This window comes from Acartia tonsa, chromosome 15, assembly GCF_053477335.1.
Source record: "Acartia tonsa isolate MP-2025a chromosome 15, ASM5347733v1, whole genome shotgun sequence".
NCBI classification, from domain to species: domain Eukaryota; kingdom Metazoa; phylum Arthropoda; class Copepoda; order Calanoida; family Acartiidae; genus Acartia; species Acartia tonsa.
In genome coordinates this window covers 13,671,258-13,689,449 of record NC_137274.1, presented here as the reverse complement: position 1 = coordinate 13,689,449, position 18,192 = coordinate 13,671,258, and the positions used below count along the sequence as shown (strand labels likewise).

Below are 18,192 nucleotides of genomic sequence, written 5' to 3'. Positions count from 1 at the left end.
TTAGCATGCAAATCGATAGGACAATTCTAACCTGTTTAGATTAACGAAAAAAGCTGACCGTAACGGACGTACGCACCGACCCTAATTAGTTAAAAGCTCTTCTTTAAAAATATAAAAGAAAGTGTCAGAATTTTTCAAATGTATTTCTAAAGCAAATCTTCTTTTGAGCTCAGAGGTGAATTCTTTCCCCCACTAAAATCAGTTTGCCTCACTACAATTTTAATAAGGTAGCCTCTCAAAATCAATCTGTTTAAAATGGACGTACGGACATTCTGGTAACGATTATAGAGTTCCTTCGCTTATAACACTGTAACTTGTTGTAATAGAAATCAGTATTAAAAAAATCAGATAAATATGATGATTTTAACAATCAAAAATTTGTTTCAAAAAAAGAAAAATAACTGCTTGTTTTAAAGTGACGACACACTTTCTGGTAACGATTATAGAGTTGCTGCGTTTTATAAGTCGTACCTAAGTTATAGGAATCAGCATGTAAAGTTTGAAATCGATAGGACAATTATAACATGCCTGAATTAATGAAAAAAGCTATCCTTTACGGACGTGCGGATGGACTGACCATCATTATAGAAAAGCTTCACTTAAGTTTTTAGCCAGCGACCGTGGCTCCTTGTAAAAGGTAACTTCTCATTGGTCCTTGGAAGGTTTATATCTATGTTTTTCGGGATAGGGCACCACCACCCTCTCAAGAGAAATCAAGCCATGAAAAAAATATCCCCCTCCCTAATAAAATGTAATTAAAAAACTAAAATTAAAAATATGAAGTGGTCGACCACATCCCCCGCAAAAAATCCACTTAAATAAATTTTTTTACTTTTTCTTTTTAAATAAAAGATTAGGTTATCAAATTTAATTGCCCCTCTTCCCAAGTGCACCAAGAGGCCTCTAGGGGCGTAGCCAGTAGTATAGTCATAAATTAATCAATATGATTTTTTCAAATTGTCAAAAGTTGGGAACCAAATAAAAAAACATGAATATTGTAAGAATGAAAATAATTATTTTTAGGTGTCATAAGAAAGTTGGTTGCAGGTGGTTTTTCTTCTTTTGCCAATTTTGGCTCTAAAGACAGGTAAGCAATCTGAGTTATTAAGACAAGAGGAATTCTTTTATAACTTTAACTTTAATTGAAAGTTATTTATTTTTTGGTGTAACCCCCATTTTGGCCAGGTACGTGTTTCACTTTATCAGAGAACATTAAAATTTGGTTTTTCTAATACGTGAATAGCGACTGCGCCCATAACATCTAGTTCAAAGGAGGCCTACAAAATTTTTAACTTATGGAGGAGATTAATTTCAAATTTGTTTAGCTAACATTTTGGAGTTATTTTCTCAAATTGATATTTTTTACGATTTTTCTTACGAGGGTGTTGATACCCTCCCCCAAAATAGCTATAAACCTTCCCAGGATATAAGAAGCTACACTGTAAAGGAGGACCATATCAGATTGGCTATTAGCTAGTTTCTTTGGTACTGACAAACAGACAGACAGACAGAGATCCTGTTACTTTTTATGTAAGGTTCTAGCGGCTTCGCCCCTAGCCTCTAGGGACTTTGCTCCAAAAGGTTTGATCAACATAATTTTTCATATTTTAGATTTAAAAATAAAAAGTAAAAAAATTTTTTTTTGCGGGGGGTGGGTTTGTCGACTACCCTTTTTAAATTTTAGTTTTAATTTTTTTTTTGGTTGGGGGAGTTGGAGGTGTTCACCCCCCAAGAAAATAGCTTAAAACCATCACAGGACCAGTAGGTATATTCCCTGAAGAGAAGAGCCCAATCGGTTCAGTGGTTACTCAGATCTTAAACTTTAGACGGACAGACAGACATCGTTCTACTTTGTAGATTATGCAAATTTTAAAATCTATTTTTAAGAGCCCACCTAATGTAGAAAAACCATAATCTAGTTGGAAAACCCCTAAAAAAGAGATGGAGAATATGACGTCACAAAAGTGGTACAGATTGGGCTTCGTCATTTAATTCCATCAAAAAATATATTTCAATTTCTTTAGTTATACAGTTTAAATTATTGAAAAAACAAGGATGACAACATCCATAAAAGCGAAGCTCTGAAACGGTATGACAACCGAACATTAACTCTTGTAAAGTGTCAGAACTGAATATACAAAATATGAATATATAAGTTTTGACAAAATTATACGGAAATTTGTTGTAAAACTGCTTAAATACAGAATTCTGTTTTAGGACATACTGACATTTTTAGGACTTGATTATAGTGATGCTTCGCTCAAAATATCGTACCTTATTTTAATAGGAATAAGTAATCCAAAAATCGGATGATTTTATCACATGTTAAAAGGGACATTCTGTTAATCTATAGGACAATTCTAACATGCCTAAATTAACGAAAAAACTATACGTTACGGACTGACGGACGGACGGACTGGCCGACCCTAATTATAGAAAAGCTTCGCTTTAAAAAAATGTATAATTAGGTTTAGGAAGTAGACTTCTTATCAATTAATTATCATAATATTTTTTTTTATATATTTTTAAAGTTTGGTAGTGAAGGTACTCTTTTAACGCTAAGGCACAATATATCCTTATAATAAAGTAATAGGATGTTTGTCTGTCTGTTTGTCTGTTTGTTTGTCTGTCTGTTTGTCTGTCTGTTTGTCTGTCTGTTTGTCTGTCTGTTTGTCTGTCTGTTTGTCTGTCTGTTTGTTAAAGCCTCTAGAGGCTAGGGACAAAACCGCTAGTCCTATTATATAAAGTAGTAAGTTTTTTTTCATCTCTAGCATTGGATCTCCCTAACCACTGAACCGAGATGGAAGGCATACTGAAAAAGTCTTTTGCTGATTTTATTTCTTTTTTTGTGTGAAAATTTCTGCAGTATAAAAATATCATTTAACTCTATATTTCAACAAATCTTAGTATGTTTTAAGTAGTAAAGCTTCTCTATAATTCCGCAATGCTATGGGAGAAACGTGATTTTCTTGGCTCCTATTCAAGATAGACGGCTTTTAGTGAGGATTCTTAGGAATCTAATCTATACATTGTTTTGTCTATCTGTCTGTTATTTGAGGTGCTAGATTGATTCCTTGATTTTTCCATCAAGTTTCATTGAGATTAATGTTTTTTTGTATGAACCGGCTTCATAGTAATTTTTTTTCCGATATCCATACATAACTGTTGAGCTTCGCTACTTATTGATGTTGTGATCCTTGTTATTTCTGTAAAGAAGGTGTATCAACTTTTTTTTTTTTATAGCTAGCCGGTTCTTTTAGTAAGTAGTAGATGTAAAATTTTTCATAGAATTCAGATATGCAATCGGTTTTTTTGTAGACCTCTTATTTTTTAAGTATAATAATAATAATAATAATTTATTTGGAAATCAACAAGTAGATACAATATTGCATTGGTTAATAGCCCACTGGCTATGCGGAATTGGTCGACAACTGTGACGTTGTTGGCCCTTCCGTTTTACAATGATACTAATTACATTTATTTAAAACAGAATAGATAAACATTTATGGTATATGATTGTATCCAACGCTATATCTAGACTTCTTGATACCATACAGGGGTGTCGTGGGTATGAATAATTCATACCCAATCACTATTGTGATTATAGTCTAAAAGACCGACGAGCTGTTGCGTTAGTTCACATGTCGATGCTGTCCTTATCCTGGGCCTGGCCCATTGAGCCAGGTTCAAGCATCAAAGAGCATGACATGTCCGAGAACCCCATTGACGACCCCGGGGAGATTGGGTCGGATGGGACATGGGGGAGGGTAAATAATGAATCATATTAATAGTTGAATTTATGATAAAGAAATGATTGGTAATATAAAATATGTTGATATGTCATGATTATTCCTGATAATTCTAATGCGCGATACTTCTGAATATGTGGTGTGGAGTGGAGTTTTGTAAGAACATTAGGTTAATTGTGAGAATTTTTAGAAAATTTTTGCCTAAAGATTTGTGTATATCATCTTATATTATCTTATATCTCATCGAGCTTTGACCAATTTGTTATATTACATACCTTATAAAACGCCATAAGACAACGAAAAGACTATTGTATTTAAAATAGTAAAATAGTAAAATAAGATAAATAAGTAGAACAGAATATATGAAATAGTATTAGATAATACGATTGTTGTAAGATTTTAAATCTATTAAACTATTGAACTAAAGCTTTACCCGTAAAATTTTATTTTTGCGCCGTGACGTATTATAGATCATAAAAAATGTCATATTAAGTATTAAGTCTTGGGTTTAGAGTTACAGTTTATCGTTAAAGGCTTAAGCCCATTTGTATATGTTTATCCTTGTTATTTCGCGTTTATAATCTATTTTAATCCTATCCTTATTGTTTAGAGGCCCCACGTGTTTTTAGACATACCGACAAAGAATTATGCCGACAACCAGGGTTAGACAAACAGAAGAACAAACAAACAGTCTAACAAATAATCAGACCCGCGCACAGATACATTTCATCATCTTCAAATTTTTGCGGAGGTGTAATTAATATTCTGAGTGTGTGTGTGTGTATGGATGGATGTGTGCTTGCGTGTGTCTGTTAGTGTTAGGGGCTGAGTAGGACTAGAGTGGGGTGGGTGTCATATGTGGGGATGGGGGTGGGTTGAGGCTGGTGATCTTAGGGGAAAAGTCCCTTTGCGCAATTACCATCATGTGACCACTATTTATTTAAGAGAGAAAAAAGGGGTAGTAATTAAATTTGCGCAAAGAATAAAGATGCATTTTATTGGGGGTGGGGGATATCGATTATGTTATTGGCTTATTATGTTGCTAAGAATTCCTACCGACAAAGATATTGCATTTCCGTTTAATTGTTCTCTGACCGTTGCCAAGCTTACATCCTTCAAGTTAATCCAATCCTACGCTTAATTTTACGCTTAATTATACACATACTATTGTTGGTTTTTTGCTACTAGTGATGTCTGGGAACATTCACGCGTTGTTGGCAGCAACCGAGGCCGTAGATGCGGACCCGCATCTTGTAGAAGATGGTCCCGCCGCCGCTGCTAATGTCAACAACAATGTTGTCATCAATGCCATCGACGTCAACAACTTGGTTCCGGCCGCCCCCCATACATTAGAGTTCATCGCGCAACAACCTGCTTTGAACCCAGACTTAATGCTGGGCTGGTACAGAAGCGGACAAGTTCTGCAGAGTTTTTTCAAGGAGATCTGCAAACTTGTGTACCGGTCCGGCTTCCAGTCTGTCATTAATCACGAAGCCATCCGGCTGTTTAATGAGGGGGTCGGCCTGTTCCAAGTGCTGCAGGAGTCTTTGCCATCCTCCCAGCGGACCCGCGAGGAGAACGAGGAGCAGTTGGAGCTGCTCGAGGCCAGGTGCAATGGCTACAAGGAAAGCGTCATTATGGCGCTGACCGTGTACGACATTGCACTCAACCTCGAGCAGACTGTGGATCTCAGCGACGATGACGAGCCTGCCGCCAATCACGAGGACGATGACCGCTGGTCATACGAGCCCGACTGGTCCATTGACACTTCGTCTGGCAGTGTCGATGATTTGACCGATCCAGAGGACGAGTTCCCCGAGGATGTTCAAGAGGAGGAAGAGGAGCAGGCTTCGTCGGTCATAGCCATTGACTCTGACTCGGACGTGGAGGTCGCATTCGAGGAGGCTCACAATATGAGCGTCGAGATCCTCGATTAGTTAATTTAATTTACTTGCCAACTATTTTTTATTATTACTAGTTTAATTAATTTAAGTTTTTAAAAAAAATAATTAAGTCGGTTTTAAGGTACTAAAACGCAACAAAATAAAAGAAGAAAATGGCCAGTAAGAACAAAAATAGTAAGATCTTTAATTTGACACCTTACTTTTGAAATTCTGTTGAGTAATTATTGAAAAAATCTATTTTTTTAACCTCGGTTTGATAAAAACTTTAGACCTAAATATTTTCTCAAACAGACATAAAAAACATGGGTTCATATATACCTTTAGAATCAGAAAAATATTACGAATCCATTGTAAGCAAAATTGAAAAAAAGTAAAAAAATAAAAAATAAACAAATGGCCAATTATATTTTTTGTTCAGGCAACACTATCGTCTTCCCTTTTTTACCCCCTCTTTACCCCCTTCCCATTTTTATACTCAATTCAAGAATTAAGACGTTGCCTGTACAATATAATATGATATTTTCATATAATTCCTTTTATTGTAGTTTATATACTATATTGTAAACTTTTTTTTTCAATTTTGCTTACAATGAATTCGTAATACTTTTCTGATTCTAAAGGTATATATGAACCCATATTTTTTTACCTGTGAAATAATAAAATTAAGTTAAAAGTTTTTATTCTCGTGGGGTTAAAAAAATCGATTTTTTCAATAATTACCTGACAGAATTGAAAAAGTAAGGTGTCAAATTAAAGATCTTACTATTTTTGTTCATAATGGCCATTTTCTTTCTTTTTTTTGTTGCATTTTAGTACCTTAAAATCGACTTAATTTTTTTTTTTAAACTTAAATTACTTAAAAAATAAGAGGTCTACAAAAAAACCAATTGCATATCTGAATTCTATGAAAAATTTTACATCTACTACTTACTAAAAGAACCGGCTAGCTATAAAAAAAAGTTGATACACCTTCTTTCTAGCTATTGTGAAATTAAACATAACACAATCAATTTTAAAATTTCCTGTTTGAGAACTATAGAGGGCATGACGTTGTAAGCAAAGCAACTCTATATATGATCATCTAGAGAATCCGCTTGTAATGGGATGCAATATTCTAAGGCCCACCTGGTGTACATAAGGTTAAGTAACAGACATAGGCCCAACTGTGCATGGTAATGAGTTGCGCCTGTTTATGGGCCAAGGTATTCCCCCTACGCTGTTGTGCACCTGACATAGCAGCAGTAGGAGCAATTTTTAACGTCTCAACGTTATAACTGTATCGCGTATTTTAGTTTTGAGGCATAAATATTGTGATCTTACTGATTATGGATTTTGTTAATATCAAAGTTCAATTATAAAAAAAACTTGTCTAAACTTTTTGAGTTATTATTAGTAGCTCTAAAATTTCTCTAAAATTTCAAATGGCCATCCGTCTGTCCGTCTGTTATGAAATGGGAGAACAAAATTTTCTCGGCTCTTATTCTAGATACACGGCTGAAAATGGTTTCAATATTTCCATCGTTAAGGAGCATAATTGATTGTAATACATCCATGGCGGTCGGACGTGGCTTTTTAGCAGGTTTTGGGTTATTTTATATTTTTAACATATTTCCCCCCATATCTTTGGTGTTTTTGGTCCGATTTTCAAAATTTCATTAAATGACTTGATCAGTAAATTTGTTAGAAAACTGCTTAGGATGCTGCTCAAGGACATTTTGGACTTTACAGAGATGCTCTTTTATAACAGTGCATTTGTTGTCCTAGGAATCATTAGTGGCATACCAATATTTAAAAAGACAATAAACCCTCTCTCTCTCCCTTTCACAAACAGAAAATAAGATAGATCGAATATAAACATTTACAGACATTTTAAAACAAAACAAAAACAAGGATGACAACATCCATAAAAGCGAAGCACTGAAACGGTATGACAAACGCACATTGACACTTGTATAGTGTCTGAACTGAATAATCAGAATATAAATGTATAAGAGTCGAACAAAATTGTAAGTAAATTTGTTGAAAACTGCTTGATACAGGATAATGTTTATGGACATACTTACATTTTTAGGACTTGATTACAGAGTTGCTTCGCTTAAATAATGTTCTTTGTTGTCCCAGGAATCAATATACCAAAATTAGATAAAACGGATAATTAGATCACATAAAAATTTGTTGTTAAAAAAGTAGAAAAATCAACATGTTTAAAATGGACGTAAGGACATTCTGGTAATGATTATAGAGTTGCTACACTTTCTAAATTGTACCTAACTACTACAGGAATCACCATGCAAAGTTTGAAATCGATAGAACAATTCTAATATGCCTAAATTAACGAATAATAGCTATCTATCTCGGACGGACGGACCGACCTTAATTATAGAAAAGGTCCTAGGACAAACGCTGGAGTCCCAAACGTCGGAGTGGACAAACGCAGGAGTGGGCACTTAACCTAACCTAACCTATTCTAACCCTATTTTAGGTTTTTTAAATGCCTAACCCCTGCGGGGGGCTTATTTGTATATTCATATCTTAACCTAACCTAACCTGTATAGAAATACTCACTCAAATCAATATTTTAACACTCCTGCGTTTGTCCACTCCGACGTTTTGGACTCCTGCGTTTGTCCTAGAACCATAGAAAAGCTTCGCTTTTAGAAATATATTAATTCATATAAATATAAACAAACAGCTTGTTGCTTTGAGACATATGCGTATGCAAAAATAATAAAATTGATTTTCAAGTCTTGTCTGGAACACATTAATAGTGTCTGACTGATTATGACGTAACAAAAAAAATTAGCCAATGAGAGGCCATTATAAATTTTATCATTGGTCAATAACGGCCTCTCATTGGCTAATTTTTTTTTGTTACGTCATAATCAGTTAGACACTATTACTGTGTTCTCTTGACTGTTTAGTTTAAGATAATTCTCGAAGTGATAAAGTGTTGTCTGATATCAGATATGTATAAAAATGTATTTAAGAGGTTATTATAAATAACAAGTAATAATCTTAAAAATAAATTTGGGTATTGTCCCTTTCTTGGCAACGCCCCTTAAGGGGCGATTCGTCGTATTTTTAAAATGGCTTTTAATTGTTATTTTAGGTTAGGTTTTATTGGGTTAGGTGATTGCCCCACAGTGTAAGACAATTGGCCCCGCAGGGGCTAGATATGAGAGAAAAAATACGAAGAATCGCCCCTTAAGGAGCGTTTTTGAATAAATTTGAATGACAACATCCATAACAGTGAACTCAACAATTCAAATGATCAAACAAAATAGTTGGTAACCTCTCTAAATGAGAAGCTAAATGTAAAGGAGAACCATATCAGTTCAGTGGTTATAGAGATTCTTTAGTACAAACAGACAGATAGACCCATGTTACTTTTGCATATGGATGACTGCCTTAACTAGGGAGGAAGGGTACATTGGAAATAAATTACACAATTACACTGGTATCCAAAGTTTTATACCCCGTACTCTTATTCGTTAGCTTTAAAACTTTGAGTAATTTAATTGCATTTTGATTGGATTCTCACAAACAGTAACTTTTTTTAACAAAACAAGGATGACAACGTCCATAAAAGCGAAGCTCTGAAACGGTTGGACAAACGGACATTAACACTTGTATAGTGTATAGAACTGAATAATCAGAATATAAATGTATAAGAGTCGAAGCAAAATTGTAAGTAAATTTGTTGAGAAACTTCTTGATACAGGATAATTTTTATGGACATACTTACATTTTAGGACTTGATTATAAAGTTGCTTTGCTTATAATATTGTACTTGTCCCAGGAATCAGTATACCAAAAATTAGAACAATCAAATAATTAGATCACATAAAGATTTGTTGTTAAAAAAGTAAAAAATCAACATGTTTAAAACTGACGTACGGACATTCTGGTAATGATTATAGAGTTGCTACGCTTTCTAAATCGTACCTTACTACTACAGAGATCACCATGCAAAGTTTGAAATCGATAGGACATTTCTAACATGCCTAAATTAACAAAATAAAGCTATCTGTCTCAGACGGACGGACGTACGGACCGACCCTAATTACAGAAAAGATTTGCTTTTAAAATTTTATCCTAAAATGACACTTAGCTACTCCCCAACCCCTATCGAATATAGTATAGTTTTTAGTAGCAAAGCTATTTTCTTATTCACTATGCCTATCCGTTAGTCCGTCCGTAACGCTATGGGGGAAAAGTGATTTTTTTGGAGTGAATACAAAACGGCGCTCTTTCAAAATGGCGAATGTTACAAAACAGCGAAATCACAAAACGGCGAATGTTAAAAAACGGCGAAATTACAAAACGGCGACTGTTACAAAATGGCGAAAAATAATATACTATAAATAGGAAATATTAAAAAAATCTACATTTAAAATAAAAAAATGTTCCAAATTTAAAAAATCCATTATTTATAATTTTATGCATAAAGTCAATATGTCTTTTTGTTTAAATTATTAAATTGAATAAATAAATAACAACAATGTTTTTGAAGTTTTCCCAACAGATTATATTATTTTATTTTTGTAACAGTCGCCATTTTGTAATTTTGCCGTTTTGTGACTTCGCCGTTTTGTGATTTCACCGTTTTGTATCCACTCCGATTTTTTCAACTCCTATTTAAGATAGACCAGGGGCGTCTAAGCTTTTTTTTTTTGGGGGGGGGTAAAAAATTTTAGGGGGGGGGTAATTCGTGTTTGGGGGGGCCGAAATTTTCTTTTACCCCCCCCAAAATTTTTACCCCGGGGGTAAAATTTGATTGGGGGGGGGTAATTACCCCCCCTAAGGTCTGTTGGGGGGGGGTAATTACCCCCCCCAAACTAATTTACCCCGGGGGTAAAATTTTTGGGGGGGGTAATTTAATTATGTAAAAAAAGCACCTACCTAATCTATGAAGTTAATAAGTACTATCCTATAACATAAAGTAGTAAGTAAGGTTTATTTGACTATAGCTTCAGATTTCATTACTTTTAATACTGAGTTCTCCTTTTTAGAAAAGCTTCACATAGATCCCATGATGGTTCCACACTATTATAGGTCAATCCTTTGAGTGGTTTTAGGCTATTTTTCTCCTCCCTTTTTACCCTTTAGAAAACACGAGTTCTTAGATGCTAAGGGCGCCACTACTATTCAAATATATAGTAGTATCTCATTCTTTAGAACATAAAAATACAATAATTAACTCACTAACCAATGAACCAATATGATTATACTTTAAAGTGAAGCGTCTTATAGGTCCTGGTAAGTTTTATAACTAGTTTTGAGACACCCTGACATCCTCCCAAAAGAAATCGCCTATAGAAATTCTTTTTCATTATTTAATGAAATATTTAATTTAGTTAGGTACCTATTTTATGGAATCTTCAGTGCTTTACAATTACATCATAGATCCCCGGGATGGTTTTAGCCCTTAAAAAGGCCCAAGCAAATAAAACATGATCAAACTATTAAATTTTTTGTTATCATGGTTAAGAACTGTTTTAACTGGTTGGACTATATTGGGGTATAGTCCCTTTTGTGGCAACGCTCTTTAAGGGGCGTTTCTTCGTTTTTTTCACACAAGCTTCTCTCCTATTTCTAGCCCCTGCGGGGGCCAATTGCTTAACCATGTGGGGCAATCACCTAAACCAATATAACCTATCCTAAAATAAACTATCAGTAAAATTTTTTTTAAAGAACATTCAATTTGGTGGGGGGTAAATACCCCCCCCCCAAAATTTTTTTTTAAAGAACATTTATTTTGGGGGGGGGGGGGGTAATTACCCCCCCCAAAATGGTTTGGGGGGTGTAAATACCCCCCCCAAAATCGTTGGGGGTGCCAAATGGCCCATTACCCCCCCCCTTGGACGCCTATGAGATAGACAGCTAAAATTAGGGATTAAATAAGTGTACATTTATGGCTCGAGTTATCAAAAATGGTAACTTTCTTTTTTCGGTTGTCTTCAATGCTTTCAATTACCAATATAAATTAAAAGGTGTCATGATTCATTTTATCAAGTTTAAAGTTTATTTTTTATGACACTGATCTGTCCATAATTCTTGAGCTACGTATGCCATTCTTGTTCTATTGTTACTAAAAGTCTAACACTAATATTTTTTAGGTTGATTCTTATTATAACCTAACATGGCTTTGGGCAAGCAACCTTTGTCTAAAGTCAAGACTCCAAGTTCCCAGCAACTTTCGTTGGAAGTCATTACTCCAAGTTCCCAGCAACCTCTGTCTGAAGTCATGACTCCTAGTTCCCAGCAACCTCTGTTAGAAGTCATGACTCCTAGTTCCCAGCAACCTCTGTCTAAAGTCATGACTCCTAGTTCCCAGCAACCTCTGTCTGAAGTCATGACTTCTAGTTCCCAGCAACCTTTGTCGGAAGTCATGACTCAAAGTTACCAGCAACCTTTGTCTGAAGTCATGACTCCAAGTTCCCAGCAACCTCTGTCTGAAGTCATGACTCCTAGTTCCCAGCAACCTCTGTCTAAAGTCATGACTCCTAATTCCCAGCAACCTCCGTCTGAAGTCATGACTTCTAGTTCCCAGCAACCTCTGTCTGAAGTCATGACTTCAAGTTCCCAGCAACCTCTGTTAGAAGTCATGACTCCTAGTTCCCAGCAACCTCTGTCTGAAGTCATGACTCCAAGTTCCCAGCAACCATCTGGATTCATGACAAAAATGAAATCTCCCATGGTAATCATTCAAAAGAAATCCTTACATAAAAGTAATAGGATTTGTGTCTATCTGTGAGTGCTGAAGGATCTAGCTGACTCCTTATCCAATATGTGTTGCCATTACAGTGAGGCTTTCATAGAAGGTTTTTAACTTTTGGGGATAATTTCTATCACCCTTCCAAGAGAAATCGCCCTTAGAAACAAATTATCCCCCCCCCCCTAACCTTACTGATTCCTGTAGTAGTAAGATACGATTCAGAAAGTGTAGCAACTCTATAATCGTTTTTGTATGTTATATCTGAATTTCTGTGTGTGAAAGATAGAGGGCTATAACAGAGTGAATTTTTAAATATGGGTATGACACATAATATTTTCATCCTGGCGGGCACAGGGTGTCAGCAAACCTATCAAGGTCATCCAGGTAAAGAGCTAAAATAATTTTTTGACTTGAATAAAGCATTTTATCTTACCAAAATCTTAAAATACCCTCTAGTAGTAAACTCTTATATAAAACATAGGTGTTCAAGCCAATTTCAGGTTCCAGGTATGATCCTGCAGGTCCCGATCCTCCAGGTCTCCAAAAATCTTTAAAAGCCTATTGTGAAATTTTTAAGTAAAAAAGGACCTAAAAACAAAGGTTGTTAAATAAAAGGGTGAAGGAAGCGAAAATTAACCTGGACTCATTATAGTCAGAAATTCATTATCAAACAGGGGACTTGCACAAAAGCCCTCTAGCTCTAATAGGAGCTGAGATAATAGAGGGGGGGGGGGGGCTATTACTAGCCCTCCCTCAACCCAGCGAAACTTTAAAAAAAAGCATGCTATGTTGTTTGATATTGTTGGCCATAAACGTTGGAAAATCGGCCTTTCAAGAAAAGGTAGCATGCGAGTTCGCCATCGATATCATTGCAGAGTAGCATGAAGAGATGCTGCTCTCTATTCGGTTCTTTCTAAAGTATTAAAGCCTCTCAGCTCTTTGTTCTCACTTCTTCTATTTTTATCTTCTCTCTCTCTCTCTTTCTCTTTTAATTTATGTTAATATTGTGCGACTTCGCTTCATACTCTGCTACGATATTGATGGCGAACTTGCATGCTACCTTTTGCTTGAAAGGCCGATTTTCCTACGTTTATCGCCAAAAAATTAGGTGTTAGGTGGCGAATGGGTTTGGAGGTAGCATAGGACTCGGTACATATATTGCATGAGCTCGAAGGCGACTCTATGGCAAAATGTCTTGCTGGGAAATTATATAAAATTTTCATCAACACCTAAAAAAAATTTCTTTACTTTTTCTTTTTAAATCTAAGATACAAAAAATTAGGTTGATCAAAGTACTTGTCGATTAATTAGCAATAATTTTTACTCTAAACCCCGAAATTTATTCAGTTTGATATCTTTTTAAAACTATTTCAGACAATATTCTTACTGTTAATGTCACTGGCAGATCTTTCCACTGACTTTGCTAAGGTAATACAGTTACTCAAGATACATACCCGCGATCGTGGCTCAATATGTAGCGTATCCGTTTGTTGCCGGGAATGTGATAGGTTCAAATCTCAGGCCGACACTGTGTCATAACTAAAAAGGTTAAAAATGGCTCTTACTGCTGCTAAGTCAGGTGCATGATATAAAAAAAGCAAGAGTAGGACGAATGCCTTGGCCCATAAACAGAGACAACTCACTATCATGTCCAGTTAGGACTTCTCAGACAAAGGCCTAATGAATAATCTGATTAGGGATGGCAATGGTTGACTAAAGATGTGAAAATAGAGAGTGAACGCGCCAGTTTCAGGTTCTTTGGAGTTTTAGCCTTGGCAGGTAAAATTCATATAAAAAACCAAGGATGACAACATAAATAAAAGTGAAGCCCTCAAACGAAATGACAGACGAATATTAACTTTTGTAGAGTGATATATAAGTTTTGACAAGATTATAATTAAATTTGTTGCATAACTTCTTAAATAGAGAATACTGACGTAGGAGGGGATGTACAGACAGACTGGAATACGAGTATAGAGTAGCTTCGATACAATTAAATATCAATAATATAACAAGGTATTTCTAAAAAATACAACATTTATTAAGCAATTAAAACTGGTTAGAATAGGCAGATTAATGGGATTATTATTATAGGATATATTTAATATGATATCAATTAAAGGCTTGGACGTCCTGTTTCTTAGTTAGGTAAGAAACGACGTACTTGAACACGTGGGAAATATAGATACCGCCAGCCTAGACTTATAGGCTTGTATCTAACCGAATGCAGACGGGAGAGAAGTATTCACTCTTTGGCCTGCAACAATCAACTAGCCCTCAACACAGCAGGATGGAGTATAGTGGCGGTTACAAGTGGAGGTCTGACTCAGCCAGAGAAGTATAGGAATGTGGACAGGGATAGGGATACATAAACTTGGATGGTGATTACCACACTCGCCCCCTCCTGAGGGAATATGAAATATTCCCTCACAGTTGACCTGCACGCCTGCTTCTGCGGGTTGCTGTTGTACTCGCAGGTTCTTCGATTGCGGCCATAGCCCTCTCTACGATATCAACAGGATTGGGTTCTAAGGAAGTAGGATCTTCTGGAGCTGCTGGAGGCTCTGGAGCAACAGCATTCTGGAGGGCCAACACGCCCTCACAGGGAGCCGTGGCTACTGGATCTTCAGGGGCAGCGCCAGCCTGCGGATTAACAGGTAGATCAATTCCAGATGGAAAGAGCTCACTGATTTGAGCATCGAGCTCTGTGTCACTGTTTTCCTCTGCAGGATCCAGGACCTCTGGATTGCCTTCTCTATCAGTGGGCCTGTACTCATCAGAGCACTCAGAACCGCCATAGTGAGAAATCAGCTCAACTCCATCATCATCTGGCCGGGATACGTCCCCAGTGGGAAGGGATGCCTCTATGGTTGCCACATTCTGCCCAGGTACATTCATAATATTACAACGAGTATTGATATTTTTAATTACCCTGTCAGAGTTTTGGTCCAACAGTCGACTAGTGGCCTCAATGACCGTGGTCATTCGTGATTTTAACTCAACGGTTGAGTCCTCAGAGACAGTGCGAATTTTTTCGCGCAAAGTTTTGCGGTTCCGCAGTAATTCTGCGGAAATTTCAATAAGGCGCTTGCCATGTTGTATATATGCTTTCTCAACAAATGAAGCATTGCTAGCAATTTTAGATTCCAGACTTCTCTGGAAAGGGAGAAGAGCTTCCTCCATTGCTTCTTTTACAGTGGAGGATAGGACTTTTTTCCATTCCTCAGCAGTCACCCAAAAAGCCTTAGGCTCAATTTTGCTTTCTGCTAATGTCTCTTTCTTTTTAGGGGGTAATGGAGGCGGTTGAGTTTCCACCTTAGCCTTCTTGGCTGCTGGGCCGCCGCTGCCTGTTGGTGTTGGCGGACGTTTTTCTACCGCTTTTGGGGCTGATTTTACGGCGACTACCTCCAATTCAGGTGAGGCACTACGTTTTGGTGGCGATTCCACCCGATTTTTTTGCGGTTCCCCTCCCCTATTTTGTTCCATTAGAGGCCTGGCCCTAGGCCTGGCTTTCGGAATATTCGTTGGCCTCTAAATTTTTAGCCTGCCGCAATTTTTCTTGCAATTCAAGGAGTTCCTTTGGAACCTCTTTTCTCGCGGTGCGGTAGACGTGGATCGATCTTGAGACGCATTGAAGTTCACTGAGGTTTTCAGGGTTGCGTGGCGGTTTTACTCGTGGCTGATACCTGTTTTCGTCAGGTTCATAGTAGGCTTCCTCAGGGCCGCCCTGGGGATAGCCATGATTGCTGTCGTAATAATAGTCCTCCTCATTGTAGAAGGGTGCCTCTTCATATTCTCGACGGTATGAAGAGTGACCGGCCCCATGGGAGTGGTGAAAACCCCTTGAAAAATTCCGCCTGGGATATCCTAAAATAAAAATAATAAACTTAAAATTAAGGGTCATTAATTCCTTATATCGAATAAGGAAATATTTTTACAAAGACGACCTTTAGGGACGACAATCTTATAGGTATATATGTCTGATACAGGTCGTCCGTTTTTGGGGATTAGTTTTCCCCATTATTTGTAAAATCCCGCAATTCGTGTGTTTCACTCGTACCTCCTTCTTTGTACGCGTGAATTTTGGTGCAGGCTAATATGTAAATGATAAAAGCGACGCATAATAACGACCCTATTCCTGTAAGGATGGCTGCTACTACAAGCACTATATGATACCAAGTACTAGATAGAAAATCAACCACCTTATGATACGTTTGAATAAACCAGGAGTCAGTTATTTTTACTTCAAAATTATTGGAGTCTGCGGCAAGTTGGCTGAGGTATAATTCCTCGGCACTTTCTGAGAAATTAGTTTTTTCTAGGCTTTGCCAAGAATGATAAAGAAATAGGCTAATCGGTTTATCCATAAGATATTGGTTTACATTTAGTATTTGCATACCCTGCCCTTGATTCCCAAGGAATTTTCCTTGGTACAAATGTAAGAAAATTGGATTTTCGGAACATTTAGTCGGAGTTAAATGGGTGGTGTTAACCAATCGGCGTGAAAATGGTGATATTCCCATAGTCTTATTATTGATTGAAACCGAGAAATGATCCACAAAACAGGGTAAATTTTCTCCAAAAGAAACATTGATTTTAAGACTATCGCACTGTATTACTAAATCCAGCTCACCGAGCGCCCTAACTAGTTTTTTACGATGAGTCTGAATGCTACTTTTAGACAGAAAATGGTTCTGTAAACAGCGAGTTTCGGGGACAATTAATTTATTATATTGTTGGTAGGAATAGAAAATCTCTAGTGGTAACATGTCATCCTTTTCTTTAGCGTTTAAAAGTGGGAAATATGGTTTTATAGAATTCGTGAACCATACCATTAAGTTATCAATATTAGTTTTGTAATAAAATAATTCGGGAATTAGATTTTCAAAATGTTTTTTATCTTTAAGTTCTAGCGCTAGCGTAATTTGGGGATCGATCACTAGATATTTTTGGGCACCCTGTTCTCCTTCAAATGTAAACAATGAAATATTAAAGATGTCTACCGTTCGCCAAGGAGAAGTGAATTTTTGTGCGCTATCAGATTTATCATCTGAGATAATTCTATCGTAGCCTATTCTAAGATTGTGATCTAAACAATTGTTTCCCACCCAGTGACTGCCCAGGTAACAGCCCGCTTTTGTTTGTAATAATTCAACAGGCTCAGCCTGGACCCCTATTTGTTTTTCCTCAAATGTCCCAGGGATAAAAATGCCGTTAATGGTTACGCCGTTTCCTTCGCAGGCGGGGTCGATGCCGTTAAGGAGGTTGTTGGGGTAAGTAAGCGTCCCGTTTACCAGGAAATGCGTGTATGACATCTGGTGTTCATACACTGAGACTGATTTTCCTTCAAAGTTAAATATTTTAGTTTTGGACATGGTGTAACAGTCTTCATAAGTTACGAGGCTCGGTATCTCCACGAGTGCTGGAGCAGCGAGGTGGATGTGGCTATATCTGCCACAATACCAGTAATGAGTACTGGTTCGGAGGTGGCAACGAATTCCAGGTATAATTTTTCTTTCAACCTTTTGAAGCAGGTGAAATTGTTTTTGTTCAATATTGGTAATATTAAGAAACGCAGCGCATTCAGAGATTTTCAAACGCGGATTTTCGTTTGCTACACATTGAGTCGCATCTATTTGTATTATTTCGGACGCATTTGATTTTGCCAAAATAATAAAAAGCCCCAAGAATCCCAAAATAAATTTACCTCGAGCTCCTGGTGCCTTTGCCAAATGATGCTGCATTTTATTTTTATGCTTCTCGTTTTTCTCTGAAATATGTTAATTAGTTAGTTTTAACATATATTTTTTTTTGTTTATTT

At 36.7% G+C, this 18,192-nt stretch overlaps 1 protein-coding gene across 1 annotated transcript in view; it reads left to right on the top strand.

The window, feature by feature from the left end:
• The first annotated feature begins 1,021 nt into the window (after positions 1-1,021).
• LOC145306923 (uncharacterized) overlaps positions 1,022-18,192 on the top strand; it is a 51,230-nt gene continuing 34,059 nt past the window's right edge. The window contains exons 1-4 of the mRNA XM_080149262.1: positions 1,022-1,087; positions 11,773-12,353; positions 13,746-13,799; positions 14,069-14,150. Of these exons, the coding sequence (XP_080005388.1) occupies positions 11,796-12,353; positions 13,746-13,799; positions 14,069-14,150 (694 nt within the window). The 5' untranslated portion in view covers positions 1,022-1,087; positions 11,773-11,795. The remainder of the gene's footprint in view (positions 1,088-11,772; positions 12,354-13,745; positions 13,800-14,068; positions 14,151-18,192) is intronic.